The following is a 23452-nucleotide window of genomic DNA, read 5'->3' as shown; positions in this document are numbered from 1 at the left end:
CAGTCCAAAGCCTCCAACACCGTATCGCCCTCTTGACCTGTCCATCGTCTTTCCCATTGATCCGCTCCATCCTCATCTCTGATCTATCACCTTCTCCTCCACCTTCATCTACCTATTACATTCTCAGCTATCCTCCCCACCCCTCTCCCATTTATCTCTCAACCCCACCGGCCCACTAGCCTCATTCTTGATGAAGGGCTTATGCCTGAAACGTTGATTCTCCTACTTCTCGGATGCTGCCCGACCTGTTGAGCTTTTGCAGCACCACACTCAAACCAAATCTTATAAAGGGTAGAACAATGTTTAGGGGAAGACAGTGGCCTAGTAGTGTAGGCACTGGACCAGCACTTGGACCAGGCACTGGCCAATGTTCTGGGGTCATGGGGTTCACCAACAGCCTTAAATGGAAGGAAATGTGCTGGCCTAGCCTACATGTGACTCCAGACCCACAGCAATGTTGTTGATCCTTTGATCTCTTTTCCAAAGACTCCAATAAACTAAGCACAGATAAAGACAAAACCTATAGATGGCTCTACGCAGATTTCCAAAAGATATCAGACAAGGCAAAAGGTTAAAACGCGACATGACAGATTGTTGTTGTATATTAGCATGCGTAGAGAATTGCTTATGATTCAGCAAAAAGTAGGCATTAAGCATCATTGCCTAATGGTCGGGACAATGTGATAAACTGATTTTGACTTGCATTCATAATTTAGATGTAGGAATCAAACGCATAGAGATTTGTAGCTAAGTAAGTTGGTAAGAGACAGAAGTAATTTGCAAAGGCAGGTTCATAAGGCAAAAACATTGGCAGATGGAGTGTAATGTGGGTAACCATGAAGAATAAATACTTAAGTGGAGAGAAACTACAGAACTCTGACATAATAAAGTTTAGAGAGTCTCTTAACACAAATCACAAAACGGTAGAGCGTAGGAACAGCAAGTGATACGTTGTTTATTATAAGGGGAATGGATAAGAGAAGTAGAAACATTATGCTACACTTGTACATTGCATTGGTGAGAAAACATCTGAAGTAATAGGTCTCTTATTTATGAAAGGATGTAAATACTTCAGAAACCTTTCAGAGAAGGTTCACTTCTCAAATAAGGTTCACTTGACTGAAAGGCTGGGCCTATATCCATTGGGAGGTTATAATAACCAAAGGCGACCTTATTGAAACATATTATACCCTGAGGAAACTGATAAGTTGTGCGCTAAAGGGATGTGCCTCCTTGTGGAAAAATGCATACAGATTAAAAATTAGGGGCCTCTAGTTTAGGATGGAAGTCAGGAATTTTGTTTCTCTCGGAGGCTCATGATTCTTTGGAACGAACTTCCTCAGGAAGCATTGGAGGAAATAAGAGTGAATATTTTTGAGGCAGAGGTAAATGAATCTCGATTGACTAGGGAGACACAGATTATTAGAGGGTAGGATGAAATGTGGAGTTGAAAGCACAAACAGATCAGTCATACTCTTACTGAATGGTGGGCAGGCTTGATGAGCCTAATGGATGACTCTGGCTCCTAATTCATGGGTTTGCATGTATGGTTACTGTGCACTTTGTCCAGCATCCAGTTCTTAGTAAACAATTCCAAATAATCTTTCACTTACCCCAGTTCTTGTATTTTACAGTCTGGCTTCCTCAGAACTACAGACAGTAGTTTCATTCCTGAATCTCCAAGTTCATTAAAACTCAGTCTAAAAACAAGAGTCATAAACAAGTTAAATCAAAACTTGAATAAAACTTAACAGCAATATACTGCAGATGCTGGATATCTGAATTGCTGGAGAAGCTCAGCAGGTCGAGCAGCATCCATGGAGAGCTTGAGGGAGAGCACCCGAGCGCGAGACAGCGAGAGACAGCATGAGAGAATGGGAGTGCGAGTCAGTGCGGGACAGAGCGCACGAGAGTGTAAGCAAGTTAACATTTCAAATCCAGTATGACACTTCTTCAGAAGTGTAGTATTTGTTTGTCATGAATGTTGCCAACCATATCAAAGCGAGTTCAAAAGATAATGATAACATTTCCTGTCACTGGCAAACAATATTGCTCCATACAACTACCTATATATTTAAAAAAACACCATCACTTATGCGTTTTTCAAATCCTTTGAATAGCCCTCAGCCTAGTTCGATTTGATGATCAAAATTAATATACTAAAACTTAGCATGTAAATACTTCCATGTTGGAGGAATTTTGCAATTCTTCTTTTCTATAAGTGAGATGATTTTACAATGGACCAAAATATTCTGAAACGTTCGCAAAGATCCATTTTAGATTCTCCCACCTGAGGGAATTAGTAGCTGATTCTTTTATTATTCATCACAAAATTACTAATTAGAATTATAGAATTGTACTGTACTGCACATTCAACTGTGTCTGTACCAGCTCCTGAAAGAGCTATCCAGCTAGTCACATTCTGCAACCAAATTCTGTAGCCTCTAAATGAATCACTTTCAAATATATATAGAGTCTCTTTTCGATCCTCCTATGGAATCTGTCTCAAACACTCTCCCAGGCAGCATATTCTAAATCTTCTGAGGAAAGAAGTTTCTCATCTGACTCTTAGCTCTCTTGCTGTTAATCTTGAAATTTTGATCCCTAGTTACTGGCAATACTACTAGTGGAAACAGAATATCTTTCCTTACCCTGTCAAAGATGTTCATTGCAATCTAGGATCCATCCCATTCTCCACCTGGTGAGGTCTCCTCCTACATATTTGGCACCTGTTAGCTTCCCGCCACTTCACAGAAGCAACATACCCATTTACTATCTCTGCCAGACTGACCTTGCTTGATCCTTATGGACCCCACTATCATTCACTAATCTTTCACTGTTGATATGTTTGGAGAATATTGCACCATTTGTTTTCGCGCAGCTTGAGATCTTTTTCTCATGCTTCCTCTTAAGCCTTCCTTAGTTCAGCCTTCCGACTCTGAAATACTCTTCCTGATTTCTATTGCTATTGTTATTCCAGAATGCAGTTTATCGCGTTTTTATTTCTTATTTTCTCAACAATATCCTTCATTATCGATGGTCTTGCAGACTTGGATGCCCCATATTTATTTCTCATGGGTATGGACCTAGGGTGCTCTCGATTCATCTCCTTTCTGAAAATCTCCCCTTCTCATCCCCTGTTTTATCCACAAAAGTGTATTTCCAATCAACTAGCTCTGGTACAAAATCTGCTGATTTCTACTCAGGGGTCTTAATCCTTGACTGGTTTTTATCTTTTCTAACTTAACATTGATTATTATATTATGATCACTTTTTCCCCAAATACTCCCTCCTCTGACATCCTCCACTTGGCCTGCCTCGTTTCCTTGGATCAGATTCAGCATAGCTCCCACCTTCCCTCCCTCGTAGAACTGGAAATGTACTGTTCCAGAAAGTTCTCCTGCACACATGGCAGAAATGTCTCCCTTGCTGTGCCACCCTGGAGAGGTATCCTGGTTGCTCAAACATACTTTCCAAACATTTTTCAGTTATGTCACAGATCCTTGCACCCAGAGGGTAAGGGATCATACCAGATTCACTATCTTGGCTGCAAGCTAAAATGCTTATCCTGCAAAACAGTGAGTCACCCACCAACACGGTCTTTCTAATCTGCCTAATGGACTGTCTCTTTCCAGAGTAACTTCCTGCACCACGATACCGTGGTTTTCCCTCAAGCCATCCACTTGTTTGTTTCCAGCCACTGTCTGGCTAAGCCAGACTAGATTTTATTTTATTATTCACTCGCGTGACATGCACATCACAGGCTGAACCAGCATCTTATTGCCCGTACCTTGTTGCCTTAGAGAAAGTGGTCTCGATGAGGCGGTGCCGGAAAAGCACAGTCTGTCAGACAGCATCCAAGGAGCAGGAAAAATCGACATTTCAGGCAACAGCCCTTCATCAGGACAGGGTGAAGGGCTTTTGCCCAAAATGCCGATTTTCCTGCTCCTCGGATGCTGCCCGATGTTCTGTGCTTTTCCAGCACCACTCTAATCTCTACTCTGATCTCCAGCAGGACTCACTTCTGCCCAGACAAGGTGGTGGTGTGCTGCCTTCTTGAACCACTGCAGTCCACCTGCTGGAAGGTGACCCACAATAACCTTAGGGAATGAATTCCAGGGTTTTGACCCAGCAACAGTGATGGAATGGTGTTATACTTCCAAGTCAGGATGCTGAGTGGCTTGGAGAGGAACTTTCAAGGGGTGGTGTTCCATGTATCTGCTGCTCGCGTCCTTCTACATTGAAGTGGTTGTGGGTTTGGAAGGTGCAGTCTCAGGGTCGAAGGACTGTACCCAGAGAATTAATTCAAAACATGCCTTTTCAATAATTTGCTGAACAGGTAGGTATAAAGAAAGCATTACCTCAACACACGACATTTGTGGAGTATGGAATCCAGCCGCTGCAATCCTTCGCACTTAATGTAACAATTCCGCAGGTCGAGTTTTCTAACCCAATCACAGAATTCAAAGACACTGGATAGGACCAGATAGTCAATCGGAGTCAGTCTCAGTCCACGTAAATTAAATATTTCTGCAGATTCCACAATTTCCTGAAGCAGTTTCTTATTCTGAGACTCAAACATGTAGTGCAATGTGTTCAACAGGTTGGTTTGATCAGGTTTACTTGCTGCGTTTTTAATCTGTTCCTCAACCTTCTCCTTCACCCAAGCAATCACTTGACAGATTGTCGCATGACAAAATGGACCAAGGAGCTTCTCCAGGGGCCTGGCTGACTGAGAAGACAGACCAATAACAAAACGGAGAAATATCTCAAAGCGCCCATCTTCCTTGCTATGGGCTTCACTGAGGGGTTCCTGTATGTTCCCAGAATCTGAAGTGAGGAACTGTGCCAACGCAGCTATGAATTCTTGGATGGTGAGGTGCGGGAAAGTGTAAACTATGCTGCGAACAGAATCATCTCTCTCCAAAAGTTCCATCAGGAAACCAGACAGGAACTGGGAGGGCTGGAGGTTGTACTGGATCAAATCTTCATTTGTAAACACAATTGTCTTCTCAGAGACTCCAGCAAAGGCCATTTCACCAAGCTTCAGTAACACCTCACGAGGGTTTTCAATCTCTCGACCATGGTTTTCCAGAACGTTATAAATATAGTAGGAATATAGCTGAGTGATGGTCCTGGGAACATGCTGCTGTTTCCTGCCTCTTTGCGTGAAGAAGGAACCCAGTGACAGACCGAGGATCCAGCAGTATGAAGGGTTATAGCACATAGTGGACAGGATCTCGTTCTCCTTCAAGTGTTTGAAAACAGCTGCTGCCACTTTCTTATCTTCATAAAACTTGTTGAAGTATTCCTTCTGCTCATCACCAACAAATCCCAGGATTTCAGCCCAAACACTGACCTCAGCCACTTCCAATAAATGTAATGCAGTGGGACGAGTGGTCACTAACACTGAACATCCTGGGAGCAGCTTGTGCTGGATTAAACTGTACACAATGTCAGACATCTCACACCAGCTTTCAGGGTCTGTGCACATGTGCTGAGGTGCTGTGCTTCTCTGATGGCCAGCAAAATCGATCCTCTCCTTGAATTCATCCAAACCATCAAATATAAAAAGCAAACCCTCTGGGTTCTTCCAGAGCTCTCCCAGAACATTCTCAAAGTAAGGATACTCATCCAGTATCAGATTCCTCAGGTTAACCCTGCCGTTATAAGTGTTTAAGTGCCGGAATTTAAAGCTGAAAACAAATTGAAAGTGTGGGTATATTTTCCCAATGGCCCAGTCATGAACAATCTTCTGCACCATTGTTGTTTTTCCAATCCCTGGGACTCCACTCACTACTGCTGAACTCCCGAAATTGGATTGCCAAAACCATTTCTTTAATTTCTGGACCAAAAATCCTATCCAGGAAAAACTGCTCTGGAACAAGCAATCGACTGGAATTTTTTCCAGTTCTCTCCGGAGATGTTTCTCTCTCCACTCCTCATGGTCTCGACCTCTTGCCAGCAATTCATGCTCTACAAGTTTCCGATCTCGAAGAGCAGAGATGACTGTTAGCTCAGTATATCGATCAACCAGCTGGAAAGTCTTCACCTTCTCCTTTATTATGATTGTGCTCACTTGCAGTGTTTGAGTTTGTACCCGGAGTACTTCCTTGTGTTTTTCCTGAACACCTTTAATTAGAACAGATAGAAAGTGGGGTTTAGATTTAAGACAGATGTCAGAAGCAAGTCCTGTACGCAGAGAGTGGTAAGGGTGTGGAATGCCCTACCTGCTAATATAGTCAACTCAGCCACATTAGGGAGATTTAAACAATCCTTAGATAAGCACATGGGTGATTTTGAGATAGTGTAGGGGGAGGAGCTCAGAATAGTTCACAGGTCGGCGCAACATCAAGGGACGAAGGGCCTGTTCTGCGTTGTATTGTCTATGTTCTCGTACGTAAGATTTAAAGTTGTTTATCATGACTGTTTGATTTGGTGAAATATTGCAACATCTTAATGCAAGGAGTATACTGTGTAAGGCAGATGAACTTAGGGCTTGGATTGGTGCCTGGGAGTATGACATTATTGCTATCACACAGACTTGGTTGAAGGAAGGAGATGATGATTGGCAACTAAATGCTCCAGGATATAGACACTTCAGACAGGAAAGGGAGGGAAGTAAAAGAGGGGGTGGAGTTGCATTGCTGGTCAGGGACGATATGATGGTTGTGCTAAAGGAGGATACTATGGCGGTCTTGGATAGTGAGGCATTATGGGTGGAGCTGTGAAATAAGAAGGGTGCAGTTACATTGTTGGGGCTGTATTACAGACCTCCCAACAGTGAGCGTGAGGTAGAAAAACAAATAGGTAAACAGATTATGAATAGATATAGAGGCAATAGGGTAGTGGCGATGGGAGATTTTAATTTTTCCAACATTGACTGGGATACACTTAGCGTCAGAGGTCTGGATGGAGTAGAATTTGTACGAAGCGTCCAGGAGGGTTTTCTAGAGCAGTATGTCAATAGTCCGACGAGGGAAGGGGCCATATTGGACCTGGTACTGGGGATCGAGCCAGGACAAATGATAGAAATTGTATTTCTTTGGGAACAGTGACCACAATTCTGTACGTTTTATAATACTCGTAGATAAAGAGGAGAATAGACCTAAGGGAAGAGTGCTAAACTGGACCAAGGCCAATTATATCAAAATTAGACAGGAGCTGGGAAATGTGGATTGGACACAGCTCTTTGAAGGGAAGTCCACATCTGAGATGTGGGAAGCTTTCAAAGAGAGGCTAATGGCAGTGCAGGATAGGCATGTCCCGTTGAAGGCAAAGGATAGGAAGGGCAAGATTCATGAACTGCAGATGACAGGATAAATTGCACAACTAGCCAAGACGAAAAGGGAAGCTGCCTCAACATAATGTTGAGGCAGCTAAGAACAGAACGGGCCCTGGAGGAATACCGGAAGAGTAGGACAAGTCTTAAACAAGGAATCAAGCAGGCTAAAAGGGGTCATGAAATAGCTTTAGCAAGCAGAGTTAAGGAAAATCCCAAAGCATTTTATTCTTATATAAGCAGCAAGCGGGTAACTAGAGAAAGGATTGGTCCACTAAAAGATAAGGAAGGAAGGCTGTGTGCTGAACCTGACAGAATGGGTGAGATTCTGAATGAGTATTTTGCATCAATGTTCACTCAGGAGAGGAACATGATGAATCATGAGATTAGAGATAGAAGTTTGATTAGTCCAGATCGCGTTGGCATAAGTAGGGAACATGTGTTGGGTATGCTAGAGGTTATTAAGGTAGACAAATACCCAGGACTGGATGGGATTTATCCAAGGTTGCTGAGGGAGGCGAAGGGGAAAATAGCTGGGGCCCTGACTGATATCTTTGTGGCATCCTTAAATACAGGCGAGATGTTGGAGGACTGGAAGATTGCTCATGTTGTCCCCCTGTACAAGGGTAACTACAGACCAGTGAGCCTGACGTCGGTGGTAGGGAAGTTGCTGGAGAGGGTACTGAGAGATAGGATCTATTTATTTGGAAAGGAATGAGGTGGTCAGTGATGGGCAACATGGTTTTGTGCAGGGGAGATCGTGCCTTACCAGCTTGATGGAGTTCTTCGAGGAAGTGACCAAGTTGGACGATGAAGGAAGGACTGTTGATGTCATATACATGGAGTTTAGTAAGGTGTTTGATAACGTTCCCCATTGTAGACTAATGGAGAAAGTGAAGTCACATGGTGTGCAGGGTGTTCTAACTAGGTGGATAAAGAACAGGTTGAGCAACAGGAGACAGAGTAGGAGTTGAAGGGAATTTCTCAAAATGGAGAAAGGTGACAAGTGTTGTTCCACAGGGATCAGTATTGGAGCCACTGTTTGTAATATACATAAATGACCTAGAAGAGGGCACTGTTGGCATGATCAGCAAATTTGCAGATGACAAAGATTGGTGGAGGAGCAGAAAGCATAAGGGACTGTCAGAGAATATAGGAGGATATAGATAGACTGGATGGAGAGTTGGGCGGAAAAGTGGCAGATGGTTTTCAATCCAGACAAATGTGAGATGATGCATTTTGGCAAGTCTAATTCTAGAGCAAATTATACAATGGAAGAGCCTTGGGAAAAGTTGATGGGCACAGAGATCTGGGAGTGCAAGTCCATTGTACCCTGAAGGTTGCTGCACAGGTGGATAGAGTGGTCAAGAAGGCATATAGTATGCTTGCCTTCATTGGTTGGTGTATTGAGTATAAGAGCTGGCAAGTCATGTTAAAGTTGTACAAGACGTTGGTTCGGCCGCATTTCGAACATGGTGTCCAGTTCTGGGCACCACATTACCAAAAGGATGTGGATGCTTTGGCGAGGGTGCAGAGAAGGTTTACGAGAATGTTGCCTTTTATGGAAGGTGCTAGCTATGAAGAGAGGTTGAGGAGGTTAGATTTATTTTACTTGAAAAAAGAAGATGGAGAGGGGACCTGATTGAGGTTTACGAAATCATGAAGGGTAGAGACAGGGTGGATAGAGACAAGCTTTTTCCCGGGGTGAAGGATTCAATAACAAGAGGTCATACTTTCAAGGTGAGAGGTGAAAAGTTTAAGGGTGATACACATGGCAAGTATTTCACACAGAAGGTAGTGGGTGTTTGGAACGTGTTGCCAGCAGAGGTGGTAGAGGCAGGCACGGTCGATTCATTTGGACTCTGGACAGATGCATGAGTAGGTGGGGAGCAGAGGGGTACAAATGCTTAGGAATTGACTGACAGGTTTAGACAGTACATTTGGATCGGCTCAGGTTTGGAGGGCTGAAGGGCCTGTTCCTGGGCTGGAAATTTTCTTTGTTCTATCTGCACTTAAACAATATACAACTCATATGGCTTCTCATGTAGGTTGAATCTCTTCAATATAGTTGAGGATTTGGGATGGTTCTGAATAATTCTGAATTGAGTTTCCCACGCTCTGAACATTTGATTAGTAGATTTTGAAATTCCAAACATCTATGATCAAACATTCTGATTTTCAGAAGTGAAATAAAACAATTTGAAATCTCCATTGCTTTATCTCTTACCTTTCAGGTTGCTGGGGACTTCAGGTAAACGTTTTGCAATGTTCACGTTATCAAGTTGTTCCAAATCTGTTTTAAATCATTTAAATTTATGAAATCAAATCTTTGTAACATTTTAGCAAAATCTACAACATTACAATCTGAAATTGGATTCAATGTAACCATACCAATTTCCTGTATTTCGTTAAGTATTTTATCCAACTTTGGTAATCTATGGTGCATTTTCACAAAGGATTCCCACATCATTCTTCGAGCCACAGAGCCTTTCCCCATCACAAGAGTTAGGAGAAGTTTGGAACTGTCCGCCTGGTTTCCCTTCTCCACGAGTTCAATGACTTTCTGTAAAACATATCAATAAGTATATTGAAGAGTCGAATGAGAGGTAAAGACTGTGAATGAGAAGGAAAAAGGATCTGCTCAGTGATGGTATTCCCAAGTTCGCATAGAAAACAATCACTGGATTAGGCAGCATCTATTCTAACCATCATATCAATATTCCGTAAACATCTTAGGGACTGGGCACTGAACATTATTCAGCTTTTAAGCCTGTTACATGATTCAAATCAGAGCTCATTTTTCAGATCAAGGATCCTTGTTCTGGAAAATGCTTCACTCGATAAACTGATACCTGGTGTAAAGGAACATGGTTGTCCTATAGATCAAAGCACCTTGTATCACTACAAGTTTTTCTTAGGCATGAAAGCTTGATTCAATCACCTTTTACAATGTGCAATAAGACCCAGACAAAAGTAGGCACAATTTTCCACAATTCATGACACAAAAGGTTTCCATATAATAATACCTTTAAAAACAGAATAATTTCTCGTATTTCAAGCCTACAATCATCGCAATTTGCATTTTCAATCTCAAACACAACTAGGAAGGTGAAAATAGGGAGACTGAATCATAGAATCTCAATAGTGAGATTCGGCCCAACAGGTTCACACCAATCCTCCAGTCCCATTCCTCTATTCCTGTAACCCTGCATTTCTCACAGCTAATTCACTTAACCTACACATCCCTGAACTACACTTTGGACTGTGGGAGGAAACCAGAGCACCCAGTGGAAACCCACACAGACCCGGTTAGAATGTACAAGCTACACAGACAGACAGTCACCAGAGGCTGGAATCGAACCGTAGTCCCTGGCACTGTGAGGCAGCAGTGTTCAAAACTGAGCCAACGTGACAGTCATCTGAAAGCGTGTAGCGAGTGAGAAGGAACAGAGATGTCCATTGATGTTGGAGGGTTTTAAAGAGGTACTAGATTAAACATAGTTGATGTTTACACCACCAATAGAATTAAACTTCAGGAAGAGAATTTTAAATTGGAGTCACAAGAGGACCATGGTCAATCAAACACACAAATGCAACAATGTAAAGGCAGAATTTTGGATGCAAAGTTTACGATAGATGGAGGAAGGTCAGCAACAATACTATTAAATAATTTGAACTAATGGTGGCACCATCACGAATGAGAGTTTCATTCGTTGTGAGATTACAATAGGAGCAATAATAGCCTTATGGAGGCAGAATCATGCAATCTTTAGGATGCAGACGATTCAAGATCAGGAACTCAGTTTAAAACTAAACGATATAGAATTTGGAAAGGTAGGTGCAATTTCGACAATTGCTGGGGAGGGGAATTAAATGTAATGACGAAGGAAAGTCTTTTTTAAATTAAGGAAAGGATCACGATGTTAGGTATAAGCTTTGGAAAATAAGGTGAAGGATAATTCAAAGGGCACTAAGGACAATAAAGTAACTCGAGAGAGAATAGGGCCATTAAAACCAGCAAGGCAGCAGGAAATGGGGGAAATACTAAGCAAGTATTTTGCATCTTGTTTACTCTGGAGAAGGATATGGAGGATAGAGAATGCAGGGAAATAAACAGCGATATCTTGAAAAAGTGTCCATAGCACAGAGGAAATGCTGGATGTCATAAAATGCATGAAGATGGATCAAGCTGCCAGTACCCTCGGACTCTGTGGGAAGCTAGGGGAGTGATTGCTGTGCCCCTTGCTAAGCTATTTGTATCACCGATAGTCACAGCTGTGGTGCCAGACGACTGGAGGTGGCTAACGTGAAGCCACTATAAAGAAAGCTGGTAAGGAAAGGCCAGGGATCTATAGGCCGGTGAGCCTGACATCAGTGGCGGGCAAGTTGTTGGAGAGAATACTAAGAGACAGGATTTACATGTATTTGGATAGGCAAGGATTGATTAAGGATAGTCAACACTACTGCCTCAAAGCGCCAGGGTCCCAGGTTTGATTCCAGCCTCGTGTGACTGACTGTGTGGAGTTTGCATGTTCTCCCAGTGTCTGCGTGGGTTTCCTCCGGGTGCTCCGGTTTCCTCCCACAATCCAAAGATGTGCAGGTCTGGTGAATTAGCCATGCTAAACTGCCCATAGTGTTAGGTGCATTAGTCAGAAGGAAATGGGTCTGGGTGGGTTACTCTTCAGAGGGTCGGTTTGGACTTGTTAGGCCGAAGGGCCAGTTTCCACACTGTAGGGAATCTAATCTAACCAAACTGGACAGATTACACCTGGGCAGGACTGGGACTGATGTCCTTGGGGGAGTGTTTGCTGGAGCAATTGGGGAGGGCTTAAACTAATATGCCAGGATGTTGGAAACCAACATAAGGAGTCAGGGAAGGAAGGAACAAGGACAAAAACAAGTAGTTAGTAAAGGGAAAACGAAAAAAGTGATACGCAGAAAAACCAAGGACAAAATTCAGAGAAAAATACTTGAAGCAAGACAATGTTAAAAAGACAAGCTTACAGCCTTTGTGCCTTTATGTGTGGAACATTTGCAACAAAGTGGCTGAACTAATCATGCAGAGAGATGTAAATGGGTATGATATGATTAGGATTATGGAGACATAGCTGCCTAATCTATATGCCAATTAATATCACCCATGATCACAGATATTCCCTTATCACATGCACCTTTAACAGGAAATTAGAGGTGTACGTGGTAAGGGAATAGCGGTGATGATGGGTGACTTCAATCTGCACATAGATTGGGCAAAATCTAATTAGCCATAATGCCCAGAAGGAAATCCTGGAGTGTATATGGAATGGTTTTCTTGACTAATATGTGCAGGAGCCAACTAGTGTGGCATCTCAAATTTTGCAGATGGCACCTGGTTGGGCAGGAGGGTAAACTGTGACGAGGATGCAGCGATCGGGACAGGTTGAGTGAGTGGGCAAGTCAATGGCAGATGCAACATAATTTAGATAAATGTGAAGTTATTCATTTGGAAGTCAAATGAAGGCGGCAGATTACTACTTAAATTACTAAATTGGGAGAAGGGAGTGTGCAGCAGGACCTGGTTGTCCTTGAGCACCAGTTGCTGAAAATAAGCATATAGGTGCAGTGCAGGAAAAATGTCAAATGGGATATCGGTCTTCATTGCAAGAGTTTTTTTTTACTTCATTCATGGGATGAGGGCATTGCTGGCCAAACCCGCTTTTATTGCACAGAGGATATTGAAGAGTCATCCACATTGCTGTGGGTCTGGAATCACGTGAAGGCCCAACTGGAAAAGGATAGCAGATTCCTTCCCTGAAGGACATTAATGAACCAGATGGTTTCATTAGACAACAGATTCACAATCAACATTAGACTCTTACTTCCAGATTTTACTGAGTTCAAATTAAAACATCTGCTGGGGGGGGGATTTACATCCAGGTCCCCAGAACATTAACTGGGTCACTGATGTCAGGGGTAGGTTCTTTACCCAGAGAGTGGTGGGGGAATGGAATGCGCTGCCTGTGGGAGTGGCAGAGTCAGAATCATTGGTGATCTTTAAGTGGCAATTGGATAGGTACATGGATGGGTGCTTAAGCTAGGACAAATGTTCGGCACAACATCGTGGGCCGAAGGGCATGTTCTGTGCTGTATTGTTCTATGTTCTAACAGTCTAGCGATAATACTACTAGGACATTGCCGCCCCTTTGGGTAGAGGAGCAGGGATGTGTTGTTGCTGTTATACAGGGCCTTGGTGAGACCACACCTCGCATATTGCGTGCAGTTTTGGTCTTCTCTCCTGAGGAGAGATGCTCTTGCTCTCGAGGGAGTGCAGTGAAGGTTTACCAAGCTGATTCCATGGGCGGAGGGACTTGACATACAGGAGAGATTGAGAAGGTTAGGATGGTTTTCGCTGGAATGCAGATGAATGTGGGTGGGGGGGGGGGGGGTTTGATCTCAGAGACTTATAAAATCCTAACAGTACTGGACAGGGTAGATGCAGGGACGTTGGTAGACTATTTAGGATGAAGATGAGGAGACACTTTCTCATGCAAAGAGTGGTGAGTCTGTGGAATTCATCACCACAGGAAATAGTTGATGCCAAAACATTAAATATATTCAAAGAGACAGCTAGATATAGCACTTGGGGTGAACGGAATCAAAGGTTATGGAGAGAAAATGGGTTTAGTCTATTGAGTTGGACAATCAGCCATGATCATGATGAATACCGAAGTAGGCTCGAAAGGCCAAATGGCCGCCTCCTTTCTTGTAGGTTTCAAACTGCTAAAAGTTTCAAAGTAGAAATGAAACTTAATAGATCACTTTGCACAACACGGGGCACCAGAAACAATAACCGCAAACTGTCAATTCTGCGAAGTCCTCCTTCCTAACATCTCATGCCAATTAGTGGGCTTTTAAAGGAGCAGAAGGGGTTGATGCCAGTGGTGGGGCCTCACTCAGGACTCCTATTTTCAACTGCTGCTTCTGTCCACGACTCATCCGCTCTGGCATCCCAGGTGCTTACGGAATTGAAGGCTTCAGCCATCTGATTTACCAAGCAATTTGGGGCAGAAAACAGGTCTCAAGCCACAATGTCCCTGAGATCACTAAATGGGTGTGGAAAAGCCCAAATGAAGAGTGGTTGCATTTCCCACCAAGCTTTTCAGAGCAAAGTCTGTTAATTTTGCCCCTAGTTTCAGATTCACAATATTTCTTCACCTCAATTTCTTCCTGCTGTGTTTCTTTTTACCCTAGATTTTGAAGACATTACATTGTGGTAGTTGTGCCACCTTTAACTAATCAAACAGATTGCCTGACCCACCCACTTACCTGATGCTCCTGTCCAGTGAAATGCTTTTCATACGTTAGCAATGTGCTGATTTCAGCCGAGACTTCTTCAATCGCTTGTTCCAGTCTGTCCCGGTACAACTTTGTCAATTTGAACAGCTGGTCCTCATTGCACTGTGTCAAGAACTCCATATTTGTCAAGTGTGGATCTGTGATTAAAGAAAACGGAGGAAACAAAACAGATTTAATTTCATCCAAATACTGCATTACCCACATCCCAAATGATATCCATGTGCTACATCAGCTGAAAATCCAGAGAAAATGCACATACAACATTCAAATAATATGCTCTTGACCCAAAAGGCTTTTTCTCATGTATTAATTATTTGGGCTCGCAACTGGCAAGTTACATTCAGAATTATGGGCAAATACATCAAATTCATACATCCTTCAAGGAAAAGCATCACACTTAGCTATGGCATTTAATATAACATTCATAGCCAGAATTTCGGTGCATATAACCAAAGGACACACTTATTGTTATGAAATGATAATTAGTGTCATTTCAGTGCATTCCTGGGCTGATCAATGAGGTTTCTTACCCTGCACATTACCTTGCATGGCCCTCAGCTGGAAAATAAAATCCAGTTGGCCCTGCCATTTATAGGTCAATAGAGGCGTTTTGGAAAAGATGCAGTGCGGAGAAAATAAACTCAACAGTAGTTAACGAAAGAAACTGATGTACTCACATGGGATTCTACTTCAGGGAAAGTGAAGTACTATCTTAATCTGGGGTGTACACCCCAGTCCAACACCAGCGTCTCCAAATCATATCTTAATCTGAGTGTAGATTAAGATATAATGCAGGGAGTAAACTGTTTTGGAGCAAAGTTTGTTCTAGTTAAGAGTTATAGAGCAATTTTAAGCTGTATAAAGCTTGATCCAGGTGGGATGTCAGGAGATTGTTCTTTTCCCATTCAAATGGTGAAAATCTTGAAAACATGTCATGTTGAGCAATTGGATTAGATTCCCTACATTGTGGAAACAGGCCCTTCAGTCCAACAAGTCCACACCGACCCTCCGAAGATCAACTCACCCAGTCCCCTACATTTACCCCTGACTAATGCACCTAACAATACAGGAAATTTAGCATGGCCAATTCACCTAACCTGCATATTTTGGACTGTGGGAGGAAACTGGGGCACCCAGAGGAAACCCATGCAGACACTGGGAGAATGTGCAAACTCCACACAGTTGCCCAAGGTGGGAATTGAACCCGGGTCCCTGGCGCTGAGGCAGCAGTGCTAACCATTGATCCACAGTGCCGCCCCCAGTTTAGAGTCCTACAGCATGGAGGCAGGTCCTTTGGCCCACACTAGTCTGTGCTGACCAAAATGTCCATTTACACTAAACGCCACTTCCCTGCACTCAGTCCATATCCTTCTGAAGGAGAATGTGAGGACTGCAAATGCTGGAGATCAGAGTTCTAAGTGCAGGAAACATGATGAAGAGCTTATGCCCAAAACATTGATTCTGTTCCTAGGATGCTGCGTGCTCCGCTGTGCTTTGCCAGCACCACACTCTTGACCCATATCCTTCTAATCCTTTACTATCCATGTATTTGTCCAAATGCCTTTTAAATGTTATTAACGTACCCGCCTCAACCAGTTGCGACACCTCATTACATATATGCATATCCCTCTGTGAAAAAAAGTTGCTCCTCAGGTTCCCTTTTATTTTTGCCCTCTAACCTTAAACTGATGCCCTCTGTCCTAGATTCCCCAACTCTGGGGAAAAAGACTGAGTGCATTCACCTTATCATGCCCCTCGATCTTCTAGAAGATCCTCCACCTCTGTCTCCTCTGCTCTAATGAAAAAAGTCCTAGCTTGTCCAATCTCTCCTTATAACTCAGACCCTTCAGTTCTGGCAACATCCTTGTAAATTTCTTCTGCACTCTTTCCAGTTTAGTTACATCCTTCTTATAGCAAAGTGTCCAAAACTGAACAATACTCCAGGATGGCCTCAGCAACATCTAATACAACTTCCCCAGCTGATCAAGGTCCTGCTACAATTTCTGATAATCTTCCTCACTGTCCATGACAGCATCTATTTTAGTGTCATCTGCAAATTTACTAATCATGTGGCACAGTAGTTAGCACTGCTGCCTCACAGCGCCAGAGACCCAGGTTCAATTCCTGCCTCAGGCAACTGGCTGTGTGGAGTTTGCACATTATCCCACTGTCTGGGTTTCCTCCGAATTGGCCATGCTAAATTGCCCGTAGTGTTAGGTGAAGGGGTAAGTGTAAGGGAATGAGTCTGGGTGGGTTGCTCTTCGGAGGGTTGGTGTGGACTTGTTGGGCCCAAGGGCCTGTTTCCACAATAAGTAATCTAATGCCTTTTAGATTCGCTTCCAAATCAATGATTAAGACAACAATAATGGGCCCAGCACCAACTCCTGATGCACTCCACTGGTTACAGGCCTCCACTCCTCCAAGCATCCTTGCACTATTACCCTCTGCTTCCTACCATCAAGTGAATTGTCTCCCCAATCTGGCAGCTTTCCCTGGATTCCATGCCTAATATGTGGAACCTTATCAAAGGCCTTAATGAAATTCATAGACTACATCTACCACCCTTCCCTAGTCAACCTTCCTGGTCACTTCAAAGAACTAACAACTTGGAGAGACATTATCTTCCACTCAAAGTCATGCTAACTACTCCTAATCAAACCCTGTCTATCAAAATTCATTTATGTATTATCCTTCAAAATCTTCAAATAACTTGCCTCCTACAGATGTTAAGCTTACTGGTCTGTAATTCCCAGGTTTTCTTTGCAGCCCTTCTAGAATAAGGGCACATTCTCCACTCTCTCGCCTTCCAGGACATCACTTGTGGCTAATAATATTGCAAAAATAACAGGCACAAAGTCTGCAACTCCTCTCTAGCTTCTTGAAGTGCCAACACCACCTCTACTGTGAAATGGACTGTCCTTGCTTTGGAGTTGGGTCATTCAAAGGCTTAACATAGAGGTCTCATCTCAGCGTGGTGCGGCTATATCAGTGTGGCACGGCTATCTCAGCGTGGCATTGCAGTCTTTGCTGGGCCCTATTGGGCGGTTTCGGCCCGGTTTTCCAGCGTAATGGGAAACTAGGAGCCGTTAATTGAACTGCGATTAATTTTTCCTTTTTTTGCCTTCCCTTATTTATTAATTTAGACTGTGGTATGGCAACATATCAAACATTTCACGGTAACTTTCTAAATAAAAATACACGTGACATAAATTGCTATTCTATTCTAGTCCTAAACCTAAAAAAAATTTGACCGCTGGTTCTGAACTCCCCAACCATCCTGCAACTTATCTAGTCCTGTTAGTGTAGAAATCTAAAAATTCTATCTCCCAGATCCTTCAATGGGTATAATCCCAATATTGTAGAGGTCGCTTTTGGAGTACTGTGTACTGTTCTGATCATCCAGCCACAGGAAATATTAAATTTGAGGGTGCAGAAAAGATTTACATGTTACCAGGGCTGGAGGGGTTTGGTTATCGTGAGGCTGGATAGGCTGAGATTTTTTTTTAAATATTGGAAAGGTTGAGGGGTGACTTTGTAGAGGTTTATAAAAATTATAGCTACATGAATAAGGTGAATAGCAAACATCTTTTCCCAAAGGTGGGGGGGGGGGGGAAAAAAAGAGTTCAAAATTAGGAGGCCTAAGTTTACGATGAGAGGAAAAAGATTGAAAAGGAATCTGAGGGGCAACTGTTTCAGGAGGGTAGTTCACGTGTGGAATGAACTGCCAAAGCGGTTGGTGTAGGTACACTTTTAACACTGAAATGACATTTGGACAGGTACACAAGTATAAAATGTTTCGAGGGACATGGGCTAAATGCAGGCAACTGGGACAAATTCAGTTTGGAAAACTTGGTTGGTATGGGTGAGTTGGACTGCAGGGTCTGTTTCCATGCTGCATGACTCTAACTGTAACTGACTCACTCATATGTCAAACTCTAAATCTTTAAAGTATTGGTTTATGAGTTTATGGACATGGGTGCCTGAGCCAGAACTTCTCATCAATCGTTCACTGCCCATGAAAAGGCAGTATGAGCTAACTACTTAATCCAATGGAATGGGGAGGTCGATCCACAATGCTGTTCAGGAGCAAACTACAGTTTGTTAAACCAACATTGTCCCTTCCATCATTACTGACAAATGTCAAATTATGTAGCCAAGAAATCTTTTTCTCCCTACATCCAATTCTTATCGACAATGGAGCCGTTACCCTTTTAGTTAAAATGCGTAGATACGAATTCAAACCAAGCATAGTTTGCTACACTACCTTTATGTCTTAATGTTGTTTATATCTCAAACTGGCAATTTCTGTTTAAGTGTCCTTGAGTGGCAATGGAACATAACATGGGAAAAAAAACTCAACAAAATTGAGAAATAATTGCGTTTGCAAGACCAAGAAAATATTTCCCATTTTACCCTTTAGGTTTCAACGATACGTTCTGAATCTCGATAACGAAAAACAAGAATTTCCATGAATTTGTATTTAAAAGATGAGCTAATCTTGTCCCATGTCAACGCAACTTGCAATTCTCCACTCCTCAGAAGAGAAACTCGACAATACCATAGAGTCATAGAGATGTACAGCATGGAAACAGACCCTTCGGTTCAACTCATCCATGCCAACAGGTATCCCAGCTCAATCTAGTCCCACATCCCTCCAAACCCTTCCTATTCATATACCCATCCAATTAAGACTTGAAATTCAGATTTGTTGAAATGGAGGCCCTCTGCCAAATAATGTTCCTTTACTAAACATGACCTTGAATTTTCCACATACAGCATCAACCTTAAGGCTTAGACCACATACAGTTGGGCTTTACTATGGTGCCAGGAGACTTGTAACCTGGAAGGTGTGAGCAGCAGCAGGAATATTTTCTTTCCTGACACGAGATTGCATGAGGAGGAAACCAAAAGACTATTTGTCACATAATTAATGCGGTGAGGAGTAGAAGATAGCACAAGGAAGGTCATGTCGGGACACTTGGCATGAAAACTTCCCAAAAACAACAAACTAAAATGGACAAAATATCCCATTCCTCTGTGCCCACTCCTTTGTTTGTAGCTTGATGACAATTCATGTTTGGTAATGTGCCTGTGAATTGCTACACGATGTTCTATTCCTATGAAAATTATGCACAATAAGCACAACTTTGTGGCTAATTGTAATATTGCCCTGGAATCCTTTATTAATACTAACCTCCATAATAATTTCAAAGTCCTTTAAAAACAAACACTGGTTCATACATATCAGATTAAATGTCTCATACTCTGACATGCCAATATAGGCTAAATGTTTTGTACACTTACAGAGACAACATACAACACTTGCTTTGACTCTTCAGTGTCTGACAGTTCATTTTTCCCCTACACAAGAAATAGGAGCAGGAGTAGGCAATTTGGCCGCTCGAACCTGCTGCTATATTCAATAAGATCATGGTTGATCTTTTCATGGACTCAGCTCTACTTAGCAGCCTGCTCACCATAACTCTTATTTCCTTTACTGTTCAAACATCTATCTTTGCCTTAAAAAAACAAAAGTAGCCTCAACTGCTTCACAAGGCAGGGATTTCCACAGATTCACAACCCTTTGGGTAAAGAGATTTCTCTTCAACTCAGTCCTAAATTTTACTTCCCCTTATTTTGATGCTATGTCCCCTAGTTCTAGTTTCACCAGCTCGTGGAAACAACCTTACCATCTCATCTACTCCCTTCAAAATACGTTACAATAAGAATTCCCCTCAATCTTAATTCCAAGGAGTATTGTCCCCATCCCCTCAATCTCTCCTCAAAAGCCAACTGCCTCAACTGCTGAATCAATCTCGTGAATATCCTCAGCACCCCCGGCAGTGCCAGTACATCATCATTTCCCTATTCAGCCGCAGCGTAAACTCCTAGTTTTTAAATTCCATCCCTCGAGCAATGAAGGACAATATTCAATTTGACTTCTTAATTACCTGCTGCACTTAATTACCTACCTGACAAGAAATCTATCAGAACTTACCTGGAGACAGCCCAAACAAGTCTGAAATTTAAAAAAAAAAAACGTGCTAGACATGTAACAGCAAATCGCAAGCAACTGAAAGCAGGAACTAACTGGTCAAATCGGAACACAAGCAAAAACTTACCTTTTCCGCTGAGTCCTAAACACACTCCCTCCTGTAAAAATAAGCTACATAGTAAATTACGTGCTACACTGGGTCCTAGGCAGACCCTCTGCAAAAGTAGACTAAACTGCTCCACAGGGTCCTAGGAAGGATCACTTAACTAGAAGCAGTTGCGATCCACTCCACCAGACCACACAAATGTAAAAAGACTCCGAGGAAGCGAGTCAAGCGTGCCGGTCTGCTAGTAAGACTGAGACTACTTGGTTTCAAGACACCCCTCCCACCTCCTAACTTACTCCTGGCAAATGTATAATCTCTGGAGAACAAGACGGACGAAACTCTGATCACGGCTCAGCTTCCATTGTGAACTGCAGGATTGCTGCGCACTCTGCTTCACGGAAACCTGGCTCAACCCCATCCATTCTCGATGGGCATTTCAGACTGATGGTTTCTCTATCCACCTTATTGGATTGTACAGCGTCCTCAGGTAAGAGAAATGGTGGAGAGGTTTGCTTTTTAATCAACAATTTGTGATGCATGGACATTGCAATCCTGGGCAGCCATTGCTCCCCAAACCCTGAATCCCTCACCATCAAATGCTGCTCCTAACTATCACAGCATTTACCACTCTGTTATACTAACTGCTGTGTCCATACCACCACAAGCAAAGGTTCAGGAAGCTCTGGACGTACTGTATCCACCATCAACACTCTGAAGATGGAACACCCTAAGGCACTGTTTATTGTAACTGGTGACTTCAATCAAGCCAATTTAAGGAAGGTGCTGCCCAAGCACCACTAGAACATTACCTACCCCACCAGAGACCCGAACATTTTAGACCACGGCTGCACCACTGTGAAGGATGCCAACTGCTCCAACCCCTGCCCTCATTTCAGGAACTCTGACTAATGCCGCGTTTCTCCTTCTGGCTTACAGGCAAAAGTTCAAGCAGGAGACCACCCTCACGGATACAGATCCTGTGGTAGTCGGAGGAGAGAGGATCAACTCTGGTGCTGTCTGGAATCAGCTGATTGGGCCATGTTGAAACAGTCTGCAGGTACTTTGGAGGAGTACGCCACCACCGTCACAGACGTTTATCAGCAAGTGTGTCGAGGGCTGCATACCAGGGAAGTCAATCTGGGTGGTACTTAACAGGATACCCTCGATGAACCAGGACATACAGAACCTGCTAAAAACCAGGCATGAGGCCTTCAGATCAGGAGACCCACTCAAATATAAAAGGAACCCAAGTATGACCTTCACAGAGCCATTAAGACAGCCAAGGACCAATAGAGATGCAAACTAGCGACACAGACAGACACCCGGCGACTATGGCAGGGACTGAATGACTTCACAGGTTCTAAAAACAGCCAGTGCAAGATAGCAGACAATAACATATGCCTCCCAGATCATCTCAATGCCTTCTATGCTCGCTTTGAGCAGAACTTTGGCAGAGAGGTAACACCCGTTCCGACAACTCCTGATGAACCTATCCAAACAGTCACTGCAGAGTCAGATCAGTTTTGCTTTGTGTGAATCCAAGGAAAGCAATGGGACCAGAGTACTAGGCTGTGCACTCACAGCATGCGCAGATGAACTGGCAGAAATCTGCTCTGACATCTTCAACCTGCAGCAGGCTGCTGTCCCTGCCTGTTTCAAGAGGGCCAACATCATCCCTGTGCTGAAGATAGGTTTTGAGACATGCTGCATGAGCTATCGCCCAGTGGCCCTAACTTTGGTGGTCATGAAGTGCTTTGCAAGGCAGGTCATGGCATTAATCAACTCTAGCCTCCCCACTACTCTTGACCCACTCCAATTTGCCTATCGGACCAACAGATCCACGTTACATGCCATATCACTGACCCTCCACTCCGCCCTAGAACATTTTGACAGCTAGAACAGCGATGAAAGAATCCAACTCATTGACTAAAATACAGCCTTCAACACTATTATCCCTTTGAGACTGATTACTAAACAGTGATCTTGGACTAAGACTCACTCTGCAACTGGATCCTCAGTTTCCTAATCCACAGGCCACAATCAGTGAAGACTGGAAACAATATTTCATCCGCACTAACATGCAACCCTGGATACCCCCAATGGGTGCGTACTCAGCCCCCTACTGTAATCATTATTTACCCATGACTGCGTTGCCAAATACCAGACTATTGCCATTTACAAGTTCACTGTTGACACCATAATTGGCTGAATCTCAGATGGCAACAAAACAGACTACAGACGGGAGACGGAATCTGGAAAAATGGTGCACTGAGAACAACCTAGCTCTCAATACCAGCAAAACCAAAAAGAACTTACTATTGAATTTCGGGGGAATGTTACTCATACACATTAACAGCACAAAGGTGGAACGAATGGAGTGTCAAGCTTTTGGGAGTAGTCATCCAGAACAAGCTTTTTTGAACTCTTCACGTGGACACACTGGTTACAAAGGCCCAATAACGTCTCTTCTTCCTCAGGCAGAAGAGGACATTTGGCATGATAGCAAAAACCATCACCAACGTTTATAGATGCGCCATTGAGAGCATTCTGTCTGGATGGATCACTACCTGGTAATGGCAATGTACCATTTAAGACTGTTATAGAGAGTGGTGAACTCTGCCTGAACAATCACAAAGGCCAACCTCCCATCCATAGAACCCATCTACCAGGCCTGCTGTCAATGAAAGGCTGCTAGCATTCACAAAGATCCATGCCACCCTGGCAATGCTTTTCT

General features: G+C 43.1%; 1 protein-coding gene across 5 annotated transcripts in view; it reads right to left on the bottom strand.

Moving 5' to 3' along the window:
* The window catches only part of LOC122543205 (NACHT, LRR and PYD domains-containing protein 3-like), a 65106-nt gene that overhangs the window by 18031 nt on the left and 23623 nt on the right, over window positions 1–23452 (bottom strand). For 4 of the 5 annotated variants that reach the window (XM_043681652.2, XM_043681655.2, XM_087984418.1 and 1 more), the window contains 5 exons: window positions 14588–14754; window positions 9674–9845; window positions 9510–9575; window positions 4362–6132; window positions 1614–1700 (listed from right to left, as the gene is read on the bottom strand). In XM_043681652.2, coding sequence (XP_043537587.2) covers window positions 1614–1700; window positions 4362–6132; window positions 9510–9575; window positions 9674–9845; window positions 14588–14737 — 2246 coding nt within the window. In that variant the 5' untranslated portion in view covers window positions 14738–14754. Of the gene's footprint in view, window positions 1–1613; window positions 1701–4357; window positions 6133–9509; window positions 9576–9673; window positions 9846–14587; window positions 14755–23452 lie in introns of those variants that run through there. The other variant, XM_087984420.1, reaches the window with a different exon arrangement.

This window comes from Chiloscyllium plagiosum, unplaced genomic scaffold (assembly GCF_037043375.1).
Source record: "Chiloscyllium plagiosum isolate Xiang-an unplaced genomic scaffold, Cpla_swu_hap1 HiC_scaffold_48, whole genome shotgun sequence".
Classification (NCBI taxonomy): Eukaryota; Metazoa; Chordata; class Chondrichthyes; order Orectolobiformes; family Hemiscylliidae; genus Chiloscyllium; species Chiloscyllium plagiosum.
Note: the sequence above shows the minus strand (reverse complement) of the source record. Positions and strands in the feature narration are given on the sequence as shown.